The 17,649-nt window shown below is 45.4% G+C and overlaps 1 protein-coding gene across 8 annotated transcripts in view; it reads left to right on the top strand.

The window, feature by feature from the left end:
• KDM5A (lysine demethylase 5A) overlaps positions 1-17,649 on the top strand; it is a 1,841,472-nt gene that overhangs the window by 1,424,928 nt on the left and 398,895 nt on the right. For all 8 annotated transcript variants that reach the window (XR_011281783.1, XM_069628595.1, XM_069628593.1 and 5 more), the window contains one exon: positions 12,311-12,454. Coding sequence is in view for 7 of the 8 variants with exons in the window: in XM_069628595.1 (XP_069484696.1) it covers positions 12,311-12,454 (144 nt within the window). In the remaining variant the exon portion in view is untranslated. The remainder of the gene's footprint in view (positions 1-12,310; positions 12,455-17,649) is intronic.

The following is a 17,649-nucleotide window of genomic DNA, read 5'->3' as shown; positions in this document are numbered from 1 at the left end:
GGCAAACCCCAGTTCGCCAGCAGGTTCCGACAGCCGAGGAGCATGGGCGATGCTTTCTCGTTCCCTTGGAACGGCCTGTTTCTATATGCGTTCCCTCCGTTGCCGTTGCTGCTCCGCCTCATCAGCCAGCTCAAGATGTCCAGGTGCAGGATGATCCTCGTCGCACCGGCATGGCTGAGGCAGATCTGGTTCCCGAACCTTCTGGACTTGTCAACATCCCCGCCAGTCAGGCTGCCGGCGGACGCGGATCTTCTCTCCAGAGAAGGAGGCGCCATTCTACACCACGACCCACAGTTGCTGAACTTGCAGGCCTGGCTCCTGCATCTCTATAGTTTGGGGGGTACGATATCCCGGCTGATTGCAGAGAGGTTCTTGCAAAGGCCAGGGCGTCCTCAACTCTCAAGTGTTACGGTCATAAATGGAAGAGGTTCTCTGTCTGGTGCCGTGCACAGAAGATTAGCCCTCTGCGGATTACGGCCCCTCAAGTGCTGCCGTACTTACTGTCGCTGGCCAAAGCTGGACTGGCTCACGCCTCCATAAAAATACATCTGGCTGCCATCTCCCAATATACCAGGACTACAGGACGGGCGTCCTTGTGGTCTAATCGCCTGGTAAAGGAATTTATGATGGGACTATTCCGTTCATTCCCGCCGGTGAAGGCTCCTGCCCCGGCGTGGGAACTTAATGCAGAGCTGAACAGGCTCGTGGGAGCCCCATTCGAGCCTATGCACCCGGCGCCCTTGAAGTTCCTGTCATGGAAGACCGCATTCCTCGTGGCCATCACCTCTGCACGACGAGTGGGAGAAATTCAGGCCCTATCTTGCAAGCCTCCATACTTGACTTTTCATGACACAAGGGTTGTGCTTAGGACGCACCCCTCCTTCATGCCTAAGGTGCCGTCGGACTTCCACCTCAACGAGCCCTTGGTGTTACCAGTTTTCTTCCCGTCGCCTTCGACGCCGGCCGAGAGGACTTTGCACTCGCTGGATGTAGCCAGAGCGCTGAAGTTCTACGTGGACTGCACGAAGAGTTTTCGGAAGACATCACAGCTATTCGTGAACCTTTGGGTCTGTGAATCAAGGGAAGGCTCTCTCGAAGACTTCCATTTCCAGATGGCTCTCTGGCTGCATCATGCATTGTCACCGGTTGGTAAACCAACCACTGCCCGGCCGTCTGAGAGCCCATTCGACCAGAGAGATTGCTGCTACCACGGCGTTCCTGTCTGGTGTACCCCTGCTAGACATCTGCAGGGCTGCTACGTGGAGGTCGACGCACACCTTCAGAAGATTCTACTGCGTTGATCGGGACTCCAGGGAGGAGTCCAGGGTCGGCCAAGCAGTGCTGAGCAACCTGTTCGCTTAAGGTGAGCCTGGTGAGGAGGTAAGAGATGCTTAATGTTGAGTTGTTGTATTGCGGATGGCTGCCGGAGGCGGGGCTTAGGGAGAGGACAGTCATTGGCTGGGGGCAGTATGACCCAGAGATCAGTGATTGGTTACTACTAAGAAAGACGGATCAGAAACAAAACTGATACTGGTTTTTTCTTTACCGAGGATTCCCAGCCTGACGACGGGGAATATTCATGAGCATGTGAATCCATGCCAGACCCATGCTGGAGAACAACAGTTACAGGTACGTAACTTGTTCCTAGTCGTATATGAAATAGTACATGAATGTATAGACATTAGAAATGTGTAACCACTAACTTTATTAACCGTCTCCTCATTCTGCATAGTGTGCAGCCCTGGCACAGACACACAGACACCCCCCCCCCCCCCCCTTTGGAGAGCAGGTATGCAACCATGTACTAACATATCATAAAGTAATTCTTCACTACATCTAACAAGACCAGAATGACAGGGCAGTTCACCTCATGCCCTTAGACCAGACACCCAAGTTTATTACACCCGGTCAACAGGTCAGAAGTAACAGTGCCCTGATGTATTGGTAAAGCTTCACATTGCATGTGTTTCTCCAGTATCCTATTACCCCTTAGAGTAACATATTGCAGGACAACTGGAATCGTCTAAACGGATGAGTGTTTGTGTGTGGCCACAAGGGCAGAATGTTAGGGCAACCATCTATCAACGACACTGACCGCGCCTGGCTTGGCAGCCTCACCCCGACAAGCCCAGCTGACCCATCCTGCCCACGTTGGCACCACGCTGATGTCCACCAATCCTGGAGCTGCTCATCACTGCTGCGCCTATAGTTAGTCGACGCCACCCAATCCCCAAGACTATGTGCCCCCTATAGTGTGTAGGACCCATGACATGGTTTTGTAATAAATAAGACTCTTTGATATTGTCGGACAGAGCACTCTTGGAGCTTGCAGAGTCCTTTGCATGCCCTATTTGACTAGATAAAGAACCTTTTATTTTCACCCGCACCTGGTCTTGGTCTCATTCCCTCCTGGGGTGTGTCCTTTACTGCCTCTCTTTGTGGGGAGGGTAATGCCTGTTTGGAGACGCTTGCTTTCACCATGTGTTGCTCTCACAGGACCAGTAGCAGCAAGCCCCTCTTTCTGTTGACAAGTCACTGATTCGCCACCCCTGCCCCAATTGCCTATTAATAATCGGAGGGGGCCTAAGTGCAGATTACGACCTCACAGTAAGCGTTACCAATGCCAGTGGTCCTCAAAGCTATAGCTTCCCAGTGGCCAGCTGGGCCAGCAATGTCCAATGCTGTACTTGACACACAATTCCCCAGTGGAGAGCAGATTAGGAGCAGTGAGGAAATTCTGTATCACTGCCCGGGTACCCAACACATCCAGAGCTTGTCCGGACTTCAGAGAGTGGAGTGAGCCTCACCGCGAAACCGGCAGGATGAACAAGCCATGTAGTAATCCTTGCCGAGGAGGTGGAGTGCTCTCAGGACACCATCCTACCGACCTTCCTCCTGCGCTCGCGGGTTGTATCAGTCTCCCCGCAGCCGGCTCCCTTCCGACACGCGAAGAAGTTCCAGTTCATACCAGGCTGTGGCACAGCACCCCCGCTCGGAGGAGCAGCCGCCCTCGCAGGACCCTCGACAGCACAACACAGCCCAGCAGCCAGCCCCAGGACCGCTCAGCTGCCAACTGCGCCAAAGTTCTCTCCCGCGGGCAGCCCCCCTCACCGGTGCAGCGATCCGTCCGGCCACCCCACGGGACGCCAGAGCCGTCCAGATCGTGAAGGTAGGCTTTCAGGGGTGGCGGGCATCCAGCAGTGCAGCAATCTCTTCAGCGAATCTTCGGGCGGCCCACCGCCACTCCTACTGCCGTTCTCCGGGGCCCTGGCTCCTTTCGCCAGGCACTCAGTCAGAGCCCACCTCCCGCTCCTCAGCCACCAAGGCTCAGCAAGGCTGTAGCTCCTCAATGTTGTTTCAGCCCTTCACGAGATGTTGGGGTTGCCGCAGAAGACACACCAGCGAGCCCGCAACCTTCACACACCCGGTTTGCAGCGTTAGAACTATAAAGCACGTCCCAGAGAGCAGGATGTGAAACAGGATAAATGCGCCGTCGCCAGAGCTTTTCCGGCTGTGGCCATTTCGCAAGCCGTGCAACAGCAGCCCCGACAAAAACCCTTATAACCTTAGTAGATGATGTACATTATCAGCTCATGTAAGTCCTTGAAACAGCCCAACGGGCGGACCAGGCCCCTCTGTGCGACATGCCATATCCACACTTCATCTGCCACCCCAAGCCCTGTATACAATGTGCAGGTGGGTTGGAGGGGGGAGGGATACAGCAAGTGCTGGCAGCCTATCAATCCAACTCACCAGAGCTCCAATTCAAACTGCTGCAATTTTGCAGCTTTCCCAACACACAGTGCTGATCACTGCAGCCTGATTCCCTGCAAGCGTCCTCCGTCGCGCTCTTCTTACATCCAGGGCTTCAGCGTCACTGCCACGAATGCCGTTTCCATCCCTGCAGCTCCATGAAATTCAGGGAGCTATTGCACCGTGGTGGTATGTCTGGGGCAGTCGCAGAGATTGCAGGACCCCTTATCTTTATCCTTAAAGCCTCGCATCACCCTTAGTTAAGAGAATCCAACCACAGGAAGGATCCGTCAGCCATCTTGGAATGTATCATCCGTCCCCTCACTGTCCTGTGGACATCAGCTGAAAATAGCCCATCCACTGCGCCAGCACACTCAGGATTCAGGAGTCGGTCTCTGCAGCCCTCATGAAGAGACTAGAGACCGAATTAGGATATTCCACACTGTATAAGCAGGATCATAAGGTTGATCTGTACGGGAGCATATGCTAGAGATGTCGTCGTAGCATGTTGTCTAGCCCCCATACCTTGTGTGTGTCATAGGAACTTGACTACTCGCCCCACTGACTCTGATTCTCTCAAGTGACTAGGCAGGTTGTCTGGGAGTCTATGGAGGTAGGTTGTCCCACCGTTGAATCCAGTAGAAGGTGCCCAAGATTTTGTACACACCTGATCCAGGACTGCTCTGTTGCCTGTTATTGCATATGTAAGTGTTTCTGGTTGAAACACATGTCCTCATTAAATAAATATACAAATACATAAACAGCCTTTTCTCGCTTTTCGGACAGAGCTCATTTTAAACGTCTTGACGCGAGGATCCAACACTCAATCCTATGGGACCTCAAAACCACATTTCAAATCCCTAGGACGTACTGTTTGAGATATTTGCACCACAACACACTGCTCTGCGCCAGGGTCAGGCGACGGGTGAGGCGAGCGCACAGAAAGTCCCAGTAAACTGCAGCACGCAAACTCTCGCCTCCCCGTCTGCTCTGGGTTATGTTAGCCAGCCCATTCTCTGTGCAGTTAACTTTAGAGTGCAATCATCAAGCGATTCAGAACAGCGACCTACAGTGTCATTGATTATCAACTATTGAGCAGTGTTATCATGTCTGTTTATAGAGCCTGTTTGAAGTACAGGTACTTTTTGCTAGTTTAAGATATTGTGTTGCCCCCTATTCTGTCTCCTTTTGTAAGCTGACCGTATAAGGTTATAGATTGTCTGTTTTGCCTATGTTCAGGAAGGGTGATACCACAACCTGAGCACCTTCTAGGATTATATTGCTCTTAACGATGTTCGTCCATTGCTTCCCATCCTAGGGTAAGTTGTGGTGGCGAAGACTTTCTTTATTGCTGTCCCTTTACTGTGTTCACTGTCACCTGTCCTATACTTGAAACTCATTGCATTATTTATTTATTGAGGTACAATTGTTTTAGTTGATGTATCTCAACTTTTTCAATTGGTTACAAAAAAGGTCAATTATAGGCATTGTTATCCAGTAATATGACGTACAACCTACTTCATTCTCATAATTCAAGTCATTAATATTCAAACAATTAGATCTTGATATAAATTAAAAATGCATGATATGTTAGTATGCGAAAGTAGGTGTTCGAACAGGAAGCTAAATGTCATAGGATATTTATAGTAATACAACAGAATATTGATTTTTAAAATCTCAAAAAACATAAACAATCTAAAATCCTGTCAGTTGCATTATGTTATAAAACCTGGTTGTAGAAGTAATAAAATCATGCTTATTCATTGAGGTTTAGTGATAGTAAAAACTTTTCTGTCGCAATGTTCACTGACACAATATTTGAGTTAAAAATATAGTGCCACATTTGTTCTTTGGTGAGTAGGTTGATTCTTTTAAGTATTTATAAAAGGCCATTTTCCGTTTATCACTCAGTGACACACATTCAATTATAAGATGTTGAGTAGTTTCATTATGTTCAGTCATATTGCAGAAGCGGCAGGTTGTGTCAGTTACATTATGATTTGAGATTTTTGCAAGTCTCGCTTTTGTTGGCCATAGATCCAATCTGAATCGTAGCAATATATCAGCATACATACGACTAGGGAATTTTAGTAAAGTAAAAAGGGTGCAACATCATTTAATGAGAAATATCTGCTTCATCAAGAATAAGTTAGTATCTAGTTTTCCATTGATGGATAGTGGAATAATGATTTGGTAGTATTGCTGATTTTAGAGCAGAGAATACATTGTGATGGTTCACTTCAGAAACAAGGCATTTCCTATATGCAGCTAAAAGTTGCCATGATATTATCACAGTTAATGATGTCAGCACTAACTCAAATTGAATTACGGGCATTGGACAACTTTGAGGTAGAGATAACACTGATTTCCAAAAGGCACCTTCGATTACCGCCCATTTGGGACTATTTAATAAGTATTTTGTTTGTGCCCCATACGTTATAATGGGGATTACTTTTTGTTTGTAATAATCGCAGGTTTGATTGAGAATTTGCCATATTTGTATTGAATAGCCTTGCATTGTATTGCAAGGAACTTTACTCTGTTTTTTAGCTCAAATTTGTATGACTGATCTGATGGATGATTATTTACATTTACCCCAAGGTATTTGTATTGTTGTGTTTGAGTTAATGAGGAATTACATAGTGTCCAGTTGAACATGAATCCAGTCTTTGGTAAATGATGATGAAAAATGATGTTTGATTTGGAGGTATTTATTACAAGATTATTAGTTTTTGCATATTGACCTAAGGCTGCAAATTTTCACTGTAGTCCTATCGGAGTCCTGTCTAAGAGAACTAAATCATCAGTGTAGAGAAGCCATGGGATCTCTTTGGTTCCTATTTTGGGTGGAAAGGCGCGGATAGCTTCACATTTAGTACCAATGTCTTTAATATAGAAGTTAAAAAGAATGGAAGCAAAGCTACAACCCTGTTTGAGGCCTATGTTAGTCATCACTGAGTTTGACAACATCCCATCTGTAGTAAGTTTGATTTTCAGCGTAGTGGCTAGATAGAATTGTTGTATCATGTAAATTAAATATGAGGGGGAGTTAGCTTGGTATAATTTTGTCCATAGAATGTCACGTGAGACGGAATGAAAGGCCTGTTTAAAATCTATTAATGCAATAAAAACTGTCTGCTTTCTGACATTGCTTGCTTCTTGATCGTAGATAAAATAAGTAAGTTTAAAACAGTACCAACACCCTTAATAAAAACCTGATTGATTAGAATCTAAAACATGATTATTAAGCCAGGATAAAAAAAATCTTAAAATTATTCTTGCTAAAACTTTTCCAAGGGCATCAAGAAGGGCTGTGGGCCGATAATTCTCAGGTTTTGATCTGTCCCCCGTTTTTAAAAATAGGGATTAGAATGGCTTCTTTCCATGACTTGGCAAGGAGCCTGTTCGAATGACTTCTTGAATATAATTTCGAGGATTTTTGCCCACTGTTCAAGATGCCTCTTAAGAATCAAATTTGAAAGGCCATTGGGCCCAGGGGCTCATAACGTGCTCAGTTTTTTTAAGTATAAGGAAAATATCCAGTCTATCAAATCGTATGTTTTCAAGGTGTAATATGTCAAAAACTGGAAATGATGGCTGTAGGTGGGGACTATACAGCATATCAGAAAAGTGTGCGATCCATTCATGCTCATTAATGACTTAAAAGCAGCAATTTTTGTGGCAGAAGAGGCAGTGTCATTTAGCAATTTCCAGTTTTCTCCAATGGACTTTTACATAATGGCCTCTAGCATTTCTTCTGAATTTTGTGGTTTTGCCATAGCTAGAGTCTGCCTGACCCTATTCCTATAGTCAGTTTTTAGTTTCTTTTTTAAATCTGCTTGATTAATGGAGGACAATGCTCGTAAAGATCTACGGTATACAAGTTTTAGTTTTATTAACTCTTGGTGATAACAATGTTTGTGTTCAAACGTAACTTACTTCCACAAGAAAGTACTCTGTTTAATTAGTTGAAGGTGTTCAGTATATTCAATAGGTCGAGATGAATGATTGTCTAATAATGCTTGCTGCATAAGGGAACCTAATGAGGAAATTTGAGAAATAAGCCAGCGGTTTCTCACTTTACAGAGATTAGTTGATTAAAATGCAAAGGGGGAATTTCAGTGTGGGGGATCCAGTGAATTTCTAGAATTGAGTGATCACCCTCATTAGTTGGTATAACTTTGAATGAGTCGATTCGCTTGTTCATATCAGATGTGATAAATGCATAATCTAAAATAGATGATTCTGAACCTCTATTACAGGTGTAAAGTGGAGGGTTATCTTAGCTAGAGGAGCCATTGATTATCGATAAATTCCGAGTTTGCATGAGTGACATCCATTTACTTGCTCTAGAGGTTTGATGATTTGGAGTTGGCATCAGGCTGTTCATGTTGAAGTCGCCAGCAATTATTATAGTTTTGGTTTGGGTGTCAGATTGAGCTATATCAAGAGCTAGTTCGATTTTAGCAACAAAAAAAGTTTTCTTCTTGTGATAATGGATTCCAATATATATTCATCAACTCTGTCTTTGGAAATAAAGGATGAACCAAATTCAATGTTATTTTCATCAGTTGAATTCCCGGCAAAGGAGAAAGCCATGTGGTTAACTGGAGTTGAGAATTAATTTTCACTGCAGTTAAGAGTCCTGCCGAGGAACGGCCTTGAGCAGCTTTCGTTGCAGGTATGCATGTAATGATGTGGTCAGGCCATGTCGGTACAAGAGTTAGCCACGTCTATTGTAGTAGCACTATATCATATTTATTAAGTGTTGTAGTTTTAGAGGAGAGAAGGTGGATAAAGCCTCTGGTGTTCCAGACTGCTAGTGAACATTTATGTTTTGCGTCTGAGGGACTATTCTATCGATGTGATATGCAGGGTTTTCCTTGAGCGGCTTTAGAGATCCAGGTCCATCTCGACATTGCTTGTTGGACTGCTTGCGGGGTAGGGGAGTCTAGTATTCATACAATTAGAGCAGCCTTAAAAGGCATGCTTAGGAGGGTTTTGAGAAGGTGTTGGTAGAGGCCATGGAGGTTGCGTTTGTGTTTGGGGTAACTCTTGTTGCGGCCGTTGTTTTCGGGCTTCTAAGAGAATGCTATTTAGTTTGAGAGTTGCTTGAGTTTGCCACACAATATGTTCTACAATTTTTCATAAAAGTTGCCCTCTACAGTGTTGTGGTTCGGAATGTCAAGATATTTAATAACCTCTGTCATTAGATGTAATTGGACTCAATTCAGTGATTGATTGAAATATGGTTAGAAGAGTCAATCTATTTGGATAAGGATCATGAGGCAGTCTGTTGAGCATGGTGATAAACAGAATCTCAGTATCCCCAATTGTTGTTGTTGATTTTGACTAGTGGGAGGTTCTTCCGATCGTGCATTAATAATCAAATGGGAGTGAATTAGGGTTGGTACAATTGGAGCATCAGATGGGGATCCTTGTTTGGTGTGAACCGATGTGAGCTCCTTATGGACAGAATTATGTCTGTCCTATACATCTTGGTTTTGTGAGGGGTTTATTGATTTACAACGAACAACTAAGCGTTGGGTTTGAGTTTGTTTTTGATCCAACATCATAAAAGCGGTTGGTTCTACGTCAAGACTTACGCAAAAAACCTGTTGCGGTTCCTTATTATGGGGGTGTGAAGTATGTAGACTATGGAAGACAACGTCCGTGATAGGTGGAGAGTGTACAGAGTATACAGATGGGTCTAGTAACGCTGGATCAATTGAGTTCTCTTTTGATTTTTTTCCAACTTGCTTAACTAGAGGAACATGGTCATGCTTAAGAACATTTACGTTCAAGTCAGTATAACATTCTTTAGACTCACCATGTCTTGTTGCCATGTGATCCGTTGGAGGGAGAGTTGTCGCAACAGGAATCGCAGGGTGACCATTTGAGGAAGGTTGGACAGAGTGACTGGGACAGTTAGCTTTGGGGTTTGTCAGATTATCAATACATTTTTTAGTTTTTTGATTTATATTTGAGGTAGGGCACAGGCACATATTTTTGTTTTTTCATATTTAGTAAGGCGGAATTAAGTTTTTTTTTTTGTTTTTTGTTTTTTTCCACCTGTTACGATATGATATATGATTGGTTATTTATAACACACTTAATACCCAGAGGTTTCTAAGCGCGGACCTGGAGATCGAACCTGTTGTGCTCTTTGTCGTCTTGCTTCCAAGGCAAGCACGTTGCTGCTCAGCTATCCGCCTGGGGCCTGAATGCTTTTCGTTGAATACTTTAAAAAAGGGGGTCTCAGCGTTTTCAGGTTCAATAGTTTTCACGAGGAAGAATTGGTTAAATTCTCTGATCTGCTAAAAGGCATACTTGTTATAAGACGTTAGATGAATGGTAAAGCAGGGACTGCCGAACTCTGTCACGGTCACATGGCTAGACGATGCAGGAAGTTTATCAATATACTCCAAATTAGTTGGATGACAATGGAGCTTGTCAGTTGCATTAAGGTTGTTAACAATATATTGAGCAATTCAGTCAATTTTGTCTTTGACTGCACATAATTGTATTATTTGCAGATTAGAATTCTTGTCCGGACATTCGTATAATTTAGATAAGGTAAGACTGCTCGTATTCACAGCTATTAGGGTTGATTCAGTCGCTGCCATTGCAGAGGAGGAAAGCCAAAAGAAGGTTGTGCAACTAGTTTTGTGAATGACGCCACCAGAGATGGTTCTGAGGCAGAAATAGAAATGTTTGCAGCAAGATTAGGAGAAGCAGAAAGTCTAGTAGAATGAATATCAGTGTTAAGTGCATTAGAAAGTGCTTGTTGTGGAGGTTAAAAGGGAAGTTGGGGGGAAATGTTCCCGAGAAGAGGAGTGAATGGAATGCGCCTAGCCTGTGTTACTATTTGAGAGTAAAGCGGGGAAGTGGGTGGCAAAATGGCCATTTGAGTGTGATCAGAGGTGGTAGGCGGCATCAGGACAGGAGTTTCTCCCGCAAGCGAGGCAGGAGTATCATCAAATTAAATGAGGGGGGGTTACTATGGAACACTTTCTCATCGTGGTCGTCAGATAGTGGGCCAGAGGGTGTAGGAAGAATATCAGCATTGAGCGTCTAGAGAAACATAATTGCAGCGGGGAGCTTGGAGGCGGTGATCTGCGGGTTAGAGGTAGCTTTTGCTGTTATGGCATTTTTATAGGCTAAGAAATCTTGAATGTCGGCATTCATTGCACGACTCACAGATCCAGTTTGATTGGGGTTAGGGAGGGATTTTATTTGGTGCAGTATGGTGCGATCAGGTTTTGATAAGGTTTGTCACAAAGGAGGCCGCGGCATTCCTGTTGTAAGGCGGAGCGCCGTTTGCAGCTACGTTCGAGACAAAGCAAACTGTGTGATATGGTAATTAAAATCGAGCAATGCCGTTTTTCGAGTAAGAAGGTCTGGATTTTGGGGCTTACGCGGAACACTGCTCACGGGGAAAGGTAGTAAGATTGAATGTTGAAATGGATATTCTGTTCAAGGGTGTCAGTGATTATCACGGTGCATATGGACAAAGAGAGATGATGAAATGAGGTGAAAATAGTGCGACGGCTGGATCAGCAGTCAGCACTTGCAGGGGCACATTCACGGGTGCGCGCGCGGGCGCCTCTTTCCTTAAGTAGGATTCACAAAGTTCAGGGGCCATGGCTACAATAAAAATGAGAACATTGTTAAATTCTATATTGTTGGGTAAATAAGAATAAAGGTAGTTGGTGTTAAATGGTACCCAAGTCCAAGTAAAGTTAATGAAACAAGTCCAGGTAAGCTCATTGAGAGCACAATCCACACGGTCAGATACTGCAGCAGAACGCCATCCGGATCAGCAGGAAGCGGTCAGTACTTGCAGGGGCACTTTCACGGTGCACGCGCCTGCTGCCTTAAGTAGGATTCGCCTAGTTCAGGGGGCGTGGCTAAGTCCAAGTGAAGTTAATTAAACAAGTCTAGGTAACCTCATTGAGAGCACAATCCACACGGTCAGATGCTGCATCAGAGAGCCAACCAAATCGGCAGGAAGCAGTCAGCACTTCCAGGGGCACTTTCACGGGTGCGTGCATTTTATTGTCAAGTTTCCCGACTACCCAAGCTTTGATTGGAGGCCTCCTCCAAAGAAGTTAGTTCTGGATATTGTGCGCAGTTGTCTAAAATGTGATCTAAATGTGTGCGTTTTTGTTTGATTGCTGTGTTGTGAATTATTGGTTTATTGGGTGAACAGCTTTTTTTCTATGCCTTGCTCTCATTTCAGAACTTAATGCAGTGACCCTGAAACAAGTCTCAGTGCACAATCTATTTGTGTTTTATTTATTCAGTTTACTATGTCCGTGACTGCACTATTGTGGGATCATTGTGCAAACGTGTTATGTATTGCAGAAAATATTGTCATATACATTTTCTTCATAATATATCAAATAACGTACTAAAGAGATTTCTGTCAATTTAGTCACCCATGTTCCTTTTTTATTTGCAGTGTTTTCTTTGTCATATTTGTCTCTTCTCTCAATTTTCATTCATTCTTTATCTTTAAACATGTTGCCTCAAACATTTGAATTTTATTCATCAGGGCCACCTTCCAAGTTTCCAACAGTCTTCCTTTAACCGGTCAGTGGGCAGTTTGACTTCATCCCCTCGACCAACGGGAGACTATGATGATGAAGAGACTGACTCAGATGAAGATATTAGGGAGACATACGGCTATGATATCAAGGTAAATGAAATTGGTGTTGCATTGGAAATTCTGCAAGCATGTCATATGTGTAGTTTAGTTCAAATCTTGATTCTTATCCTGTTAAGTGTTTTTATTTTATGTAAAAGCCCATCATAAGAAGTCTCCTTATTTTATTCAGCAGGTAAATTGGAACTTCCTGAATCTCTCTTCCAATTTTTAAAAGCCATCCAAGTCAGTTTTTGTCCACCTTTTTGAAGTCCAAACCTCTCATGGCAAAGAAGAATAAAGTTTTGACTGCAAAGGCAATAAGTCCCAGTGAAGCCTTCCCGAGTGAGCAAGGTCAATTCTTGGTCCTTCCCCACTGAGCTCTAATGGTTCCTCTTCGTTAGATGGGGATATTTTCAGTTTCTACACAATCCAAAGGAAGAGTGTTGTTCTGTTGGTTATTTATGAACACGTTTTTAACTGCAAGTCTCTTTTTGAGAAACTTACATTTTCATGGGTTAACTACTTGTCCCAAGAATAGTAAGATGACTCCTGTCTGTCTGACCTTTCATTTTGTGGCTCCAGCACACACCACCCTATGTGGAGTGCTTGGGAGGGATATGGGGGTGACATAGTAACTCCCTTATCCCACTTCTCATGTAACATTCTGTTACACTAACTTGAATGGCTGGTGGCAGGGGTTTCTGTTTTACTACCTTGTGCAATGTATCTGCAGGCAGATTCCTCAGCTGCGGTACAGCACCCAAGGGTGACCATTTTGTCAAAATGGCACCCGTCTTCTTTTTTTGCCACTTGACAGTTAGTTCTGTCTGGGCTTTTACTCTGTTTGAATAGGGTTTGAGTCCTTTGTACATTTTGCCTTTGGCGGGCTTCACCCCTGAAGTCCACCCAGGCTGCAGTGTGTCTGGAAAGGCAGTAAGTGAGGGAGGGTCCCAAACCTGCCCTTTCCTTTGTCTCTAGGTGTGCCTGAGTGACTCCAGTTCTGATTGCCCGGCTGGCTGTCCGGGTGATAGACAGCCTAGGACTGTGAATGAATGGGAACTTACTTAAAAGGCAAGGTTTTTGGGACTAGAGGCAGAGTCGACCACTGAAGGACAACATCCGACAAAGACGTGAAGAGACGCCAGCAGCACACTCCTGGACCGCAAAGTACGCGGGGAAGCCCTGCAGCTATGCTGACCCAGTTTTCTTTTCGACCGGGAGACCCTTACGGCAGGACTTCCTCCCTTGGGATGATGGGACCAACTAGCCTTGAGACAAGCTTCATTTTGGCATGACCCCAGAGTTGCTCTGACTTTCCAAGGCTGCAGAATCCCAATGCCCATTGACCCCGGACCATCATAGAGTGCATGGTCTTCAGAAGTGCAAATCCGGCCAAACTTTGTGGGCATCCAGAGTACCCTCACCAGAGTCCAAGACCGAGGCATCCAGTAGCTTGTAACCAGAGCTGTTAGTTCGTCTTGTTGCTGCAAAAAAGGTTCCAAAACCACAAAAGGCCGCTGAATCAAGGAGAATCCATTGATGCACAAGCCCCTCTGTCGATAGCTGCTGCAGAAGCCCACAGACATCCTCCCTTTCGTCACCACGACCAAGTACCAGGAACCACAGTCTGCTACACTGCATTAGGAAGACATCCAGCGGGAAGTAATTCAGTTCACTGGTACTCTGGGGCTAGGGGTACATCTACCCTTTGCCATCTGTGGTGCTTCCTAGCTTAGGGAGTACCATTTTAAACTCTTTTGAGTTGACCTCAACTCACTTGCACTGGCCTTCCAGTTTGTGCTTCTTCAAGGTGGCGTCTCTTGAGCTTGTTATTTTCTATTTGACCTACTCTCTATCTTAAACCTTTTTCTATGCAGAGAGCATCAGAACTTTGAACTAGCCCATTGACTTTGGCTGTCCTGGCTCCATAAATCCCCCCTTCTGCCTTCTCTCTTCCTCTCCCCTGCTGATTTCCTGTCTGATACTGCACTGGTCACCTAGCTCCCCTCTGACTTCGTGCCCAGGTCCCTACCTGCCCAGTTGCACACCCACACTGCCTCCCTGCAACCCTTTCACTTGGGTCTGTATCTGTAACCCTACAGCCCCCCTACCTGCACTTTTAGACACCTGCTGTCTGCACTTACCCTTGCACCTGCTACCTGCTGGCCACAATTCTTATTATTTTTATCCCATGTACAGCACTGCCCCCTCCCCCTTTTCCCCGCCCCTGCACTTGTGCGATCTCAATGTCACTTGGCCTAGTTAAGATCGTTCTCTGTCGACCCTCTGTTCCTCCTTCCTTGCCTTGTTGCGCCTTGAAACACATGTTTATAGGTGCGTTACAAATGCCATATCATATTGACTTTGGCAGTGATTGTTGCCTTACAGGTTTTTTTTTTTTAAACTTGGTTTTATTAGTTTTAACAAAATAGCACATAAGGAGAAAAACAAAAGACAAGAAAAAAAAATTCACATTATGTCGTAAACCTCCAATAGTATCTGGTAGCTTGACTGAGATGAAACACATATCATATAACATTCTTAATTTAACAGTGGTTCCATTTTTCTGGGTGGATTACATCAACAGTTAAACTTTACCCATACCCTCCCCACTCCCCTTCTTGGATTAGCATACATCCTGTGAACATTCATGTAGCATGGAAGCTTATGTAGGCACATTGAACATTGTTCCGTTGTCTGGCGGGTCTTTTACCGCTTATTAAGAGTTTACTTCTGTGATGATTTGCTGGGTTTGGCATCTTGTTTCAGGACCCTATGGGCTCCCTCGATTGTGAGTCAGAGGTTGTTGCGAGATATTTATTCTTAAAGTCTACCCATAAAGCCTCGCACTGAGCGACTTTGTCATGTAAGGAGGCAGTGATTGTTTCCATCGAGTAAATGTTTGAGGCCAAGTTGATCCATTCATTCTTTCCTGGGACCGTCATGAATTTCCATTTGATCACTAATAAGGCTCGAGCTGCCAACAGTAGGTGGGGAGTTAGGCCTTTCACTCTGGTCCAGTCGTCTTCACCTCTTTCTAGGCCGAACAATATTAGATGGGGATCGGCGTCCCTTTGAATCCAGTCTATTTCCTTGATCCACCCCAGGACCTCGTCCCAGAACACTTTGATGCGTGGGCAGCCCCACCACATATGCCAGTAGTTGGCGATTTCTCCACATTTTCTCCAGCATCTTGGGCTCATTGTCTGGGACATCTTGGAGAGGCAGAGGGGGTCGTATTGCCACCTTTGTAGGAGTTTGATGGTGTGGAGTTTGTATTGACTGGATATGGAGGCCGCTTTCGGATCCTGGAAAGTGAGCAGGTGCTGCTGCCAACTCACCCAAGCCTCACCCCTCAGTCGTGGCTGCAGATTCCATGTATTCTAAACCCTCTGTTCTTTTTGTGGCTAGCTTTACTACCACTTGCTTGTCCAAGGAGGACAAGGTTCTCGAGTCCTTCGAGAAGAGGAACTACCTAAGTGTGGGGGTCTGCATTTCAGGCAGTCTAACAGTGACGCCGACCTCGCAGACTCGAATGAAAAGTTGTAGAGGGACTTAGGGGAGTTTCTCCCCAGCTTGCCACTGGATAGTCAGGTGACCTTTAAAGCGGGTTTGGCGCAGGCACGCACAATTGCGCAGGATCTCCTGGAGTCCACAGTCTCCCACATCGACACAGCCAGTAGGGGTACGTGCCTTGGCGTACAAACGAGAACTACATGGACGCTAGCAACCAGGTTTTTGGTTGATGTGCAGGACGGGATCCTGGACCTCCCGTTCGAGTGCTCAGACTTAATCCACTTGTCCACAGACGACAAATATAAGAAAGTCCACACAGACCGCGAAGTCTCTGGCGATCTTTACAAAGCCAGGCCCCAAGCCTTTCCTTCAAGGTCACGGTAGGTCAGACTCCAAACTACGCTCATTTGTTGGGTTCATGGGGTTTCATGATCGGAGAGCCCACCAAACAGACAGGTCACTGAGCGAGCACAGAAGGAAGCAACAGCTGTCCACACAGGGTATGTTTCGCTTCCCTCCCCCCTACTCCACGCCTGCCTCTGACCATAAGAAGAAATGAGGTTCAGGTCAGGGACCACAGCTCTCCTGTGCAGGCCGGCTGGCTCTGTTCGTGAGCAATTGGAGACATTTTTTCTTGAATCCTTGGAATTCTGTCAGTGGTGTTGATGGGTTCCAGTCATTCTCATCCTACTTTTTCCCTGCCGTTGCTGCAAATAGGGCCACCTGCTCTCCTGAGGGAGATCTTGCAGTACCTAAGAACAACCAGGCGGTCATGAGGGTAGTCCTGGATGGTTACTTCCTCAACCTTTCACACCATCCCGCACACTCAAGATGATAACACTGGCTCATACAGCAGAGTCACTGTGCGCAGGTGACTGGATGTGTTCCTTGGACCTAAAAGATGCGTACCTGCATGTCCCCATCTTCCAACCACACTGGAAGTTCCTGCGGTTCACGATTGGCAAACCATTTCCAATACAAGGTGCTTCTGTTTGGCCTCAGTGAAGCCCCTCGCGTGTTCACCAAACTGATGAAAGCAGCAGTGGGCCTTCTTTGGTTGGAGAGCCACCACCTATACCCATATTTGGACGACTGGCTGGTGAGGTCCAGCTCTTCCGAAGGAGTTTTCCACTCGTTCCAGAGGTTGGTGGATGTTCTCCACCAACTGAGGTTTTCCCTCAACCAAAAGAAGTTGCAGCTACACCCCTCATAGGACCTCTTGTTTCTGGAGTTCAGGTTGGACACAGTGGCTCAGAGGGTCATCCCCACGGCCGGAAGATTAAAATCTCTCAAGAAAGCGGTTCGCTATTTCCTGTCCAACCCTTCAACCTCAGCGTGGTGGTTTCAACTCCTGCTGGGACTCGTGACCTTTTTAAAAAAAAAAATAGTTTAACGTTTTATTGGCATTTATAAACAAACAGTTAGTTACAATCAATCGTATTTTCCACTGCCCAGATGCGCAATAGTTATTTGACATTTAACATACTAACTTCAACAACCAACGCAAAATAAAAAAAAGAAAGGAAAAAGAAAGAAGAAAATAAAAATAACAGCCGACTTCAAATGATCGTGGAGGGTCACTACCAGTTTCTAATTGTTCCTGGTGGTTGGGGGTTGATGGAGTGCCATCAATTTGCTTAGGAGAGGGGTGGTTTTAGCAGGAATCCTATCTGTTTGCAGCATTCACTTTTTAGTGGATTCCACATATAGGTAATGTGCATCTTCAAAGG

Source organism: Ambystoma mexicanum, chromosome 12 (genome assembly GCF_040938575.1).
Source record: "Ambystoma mexicanum isolate Mex_15411 chromosome 12, UKY_AmexF1_1, whole genome shotgun sequence".
Classification (NCBI taxonomy): domain Eukaryota; kingdom Metazoa; phylum Chordata; class Amphibia; order Caudata; family Ambystomatidae; genus Ambystoma; species Ambystoma mexicanum.
This window is presented reverse-complemented; position numbering and strand designations above follow the sequence as displayed.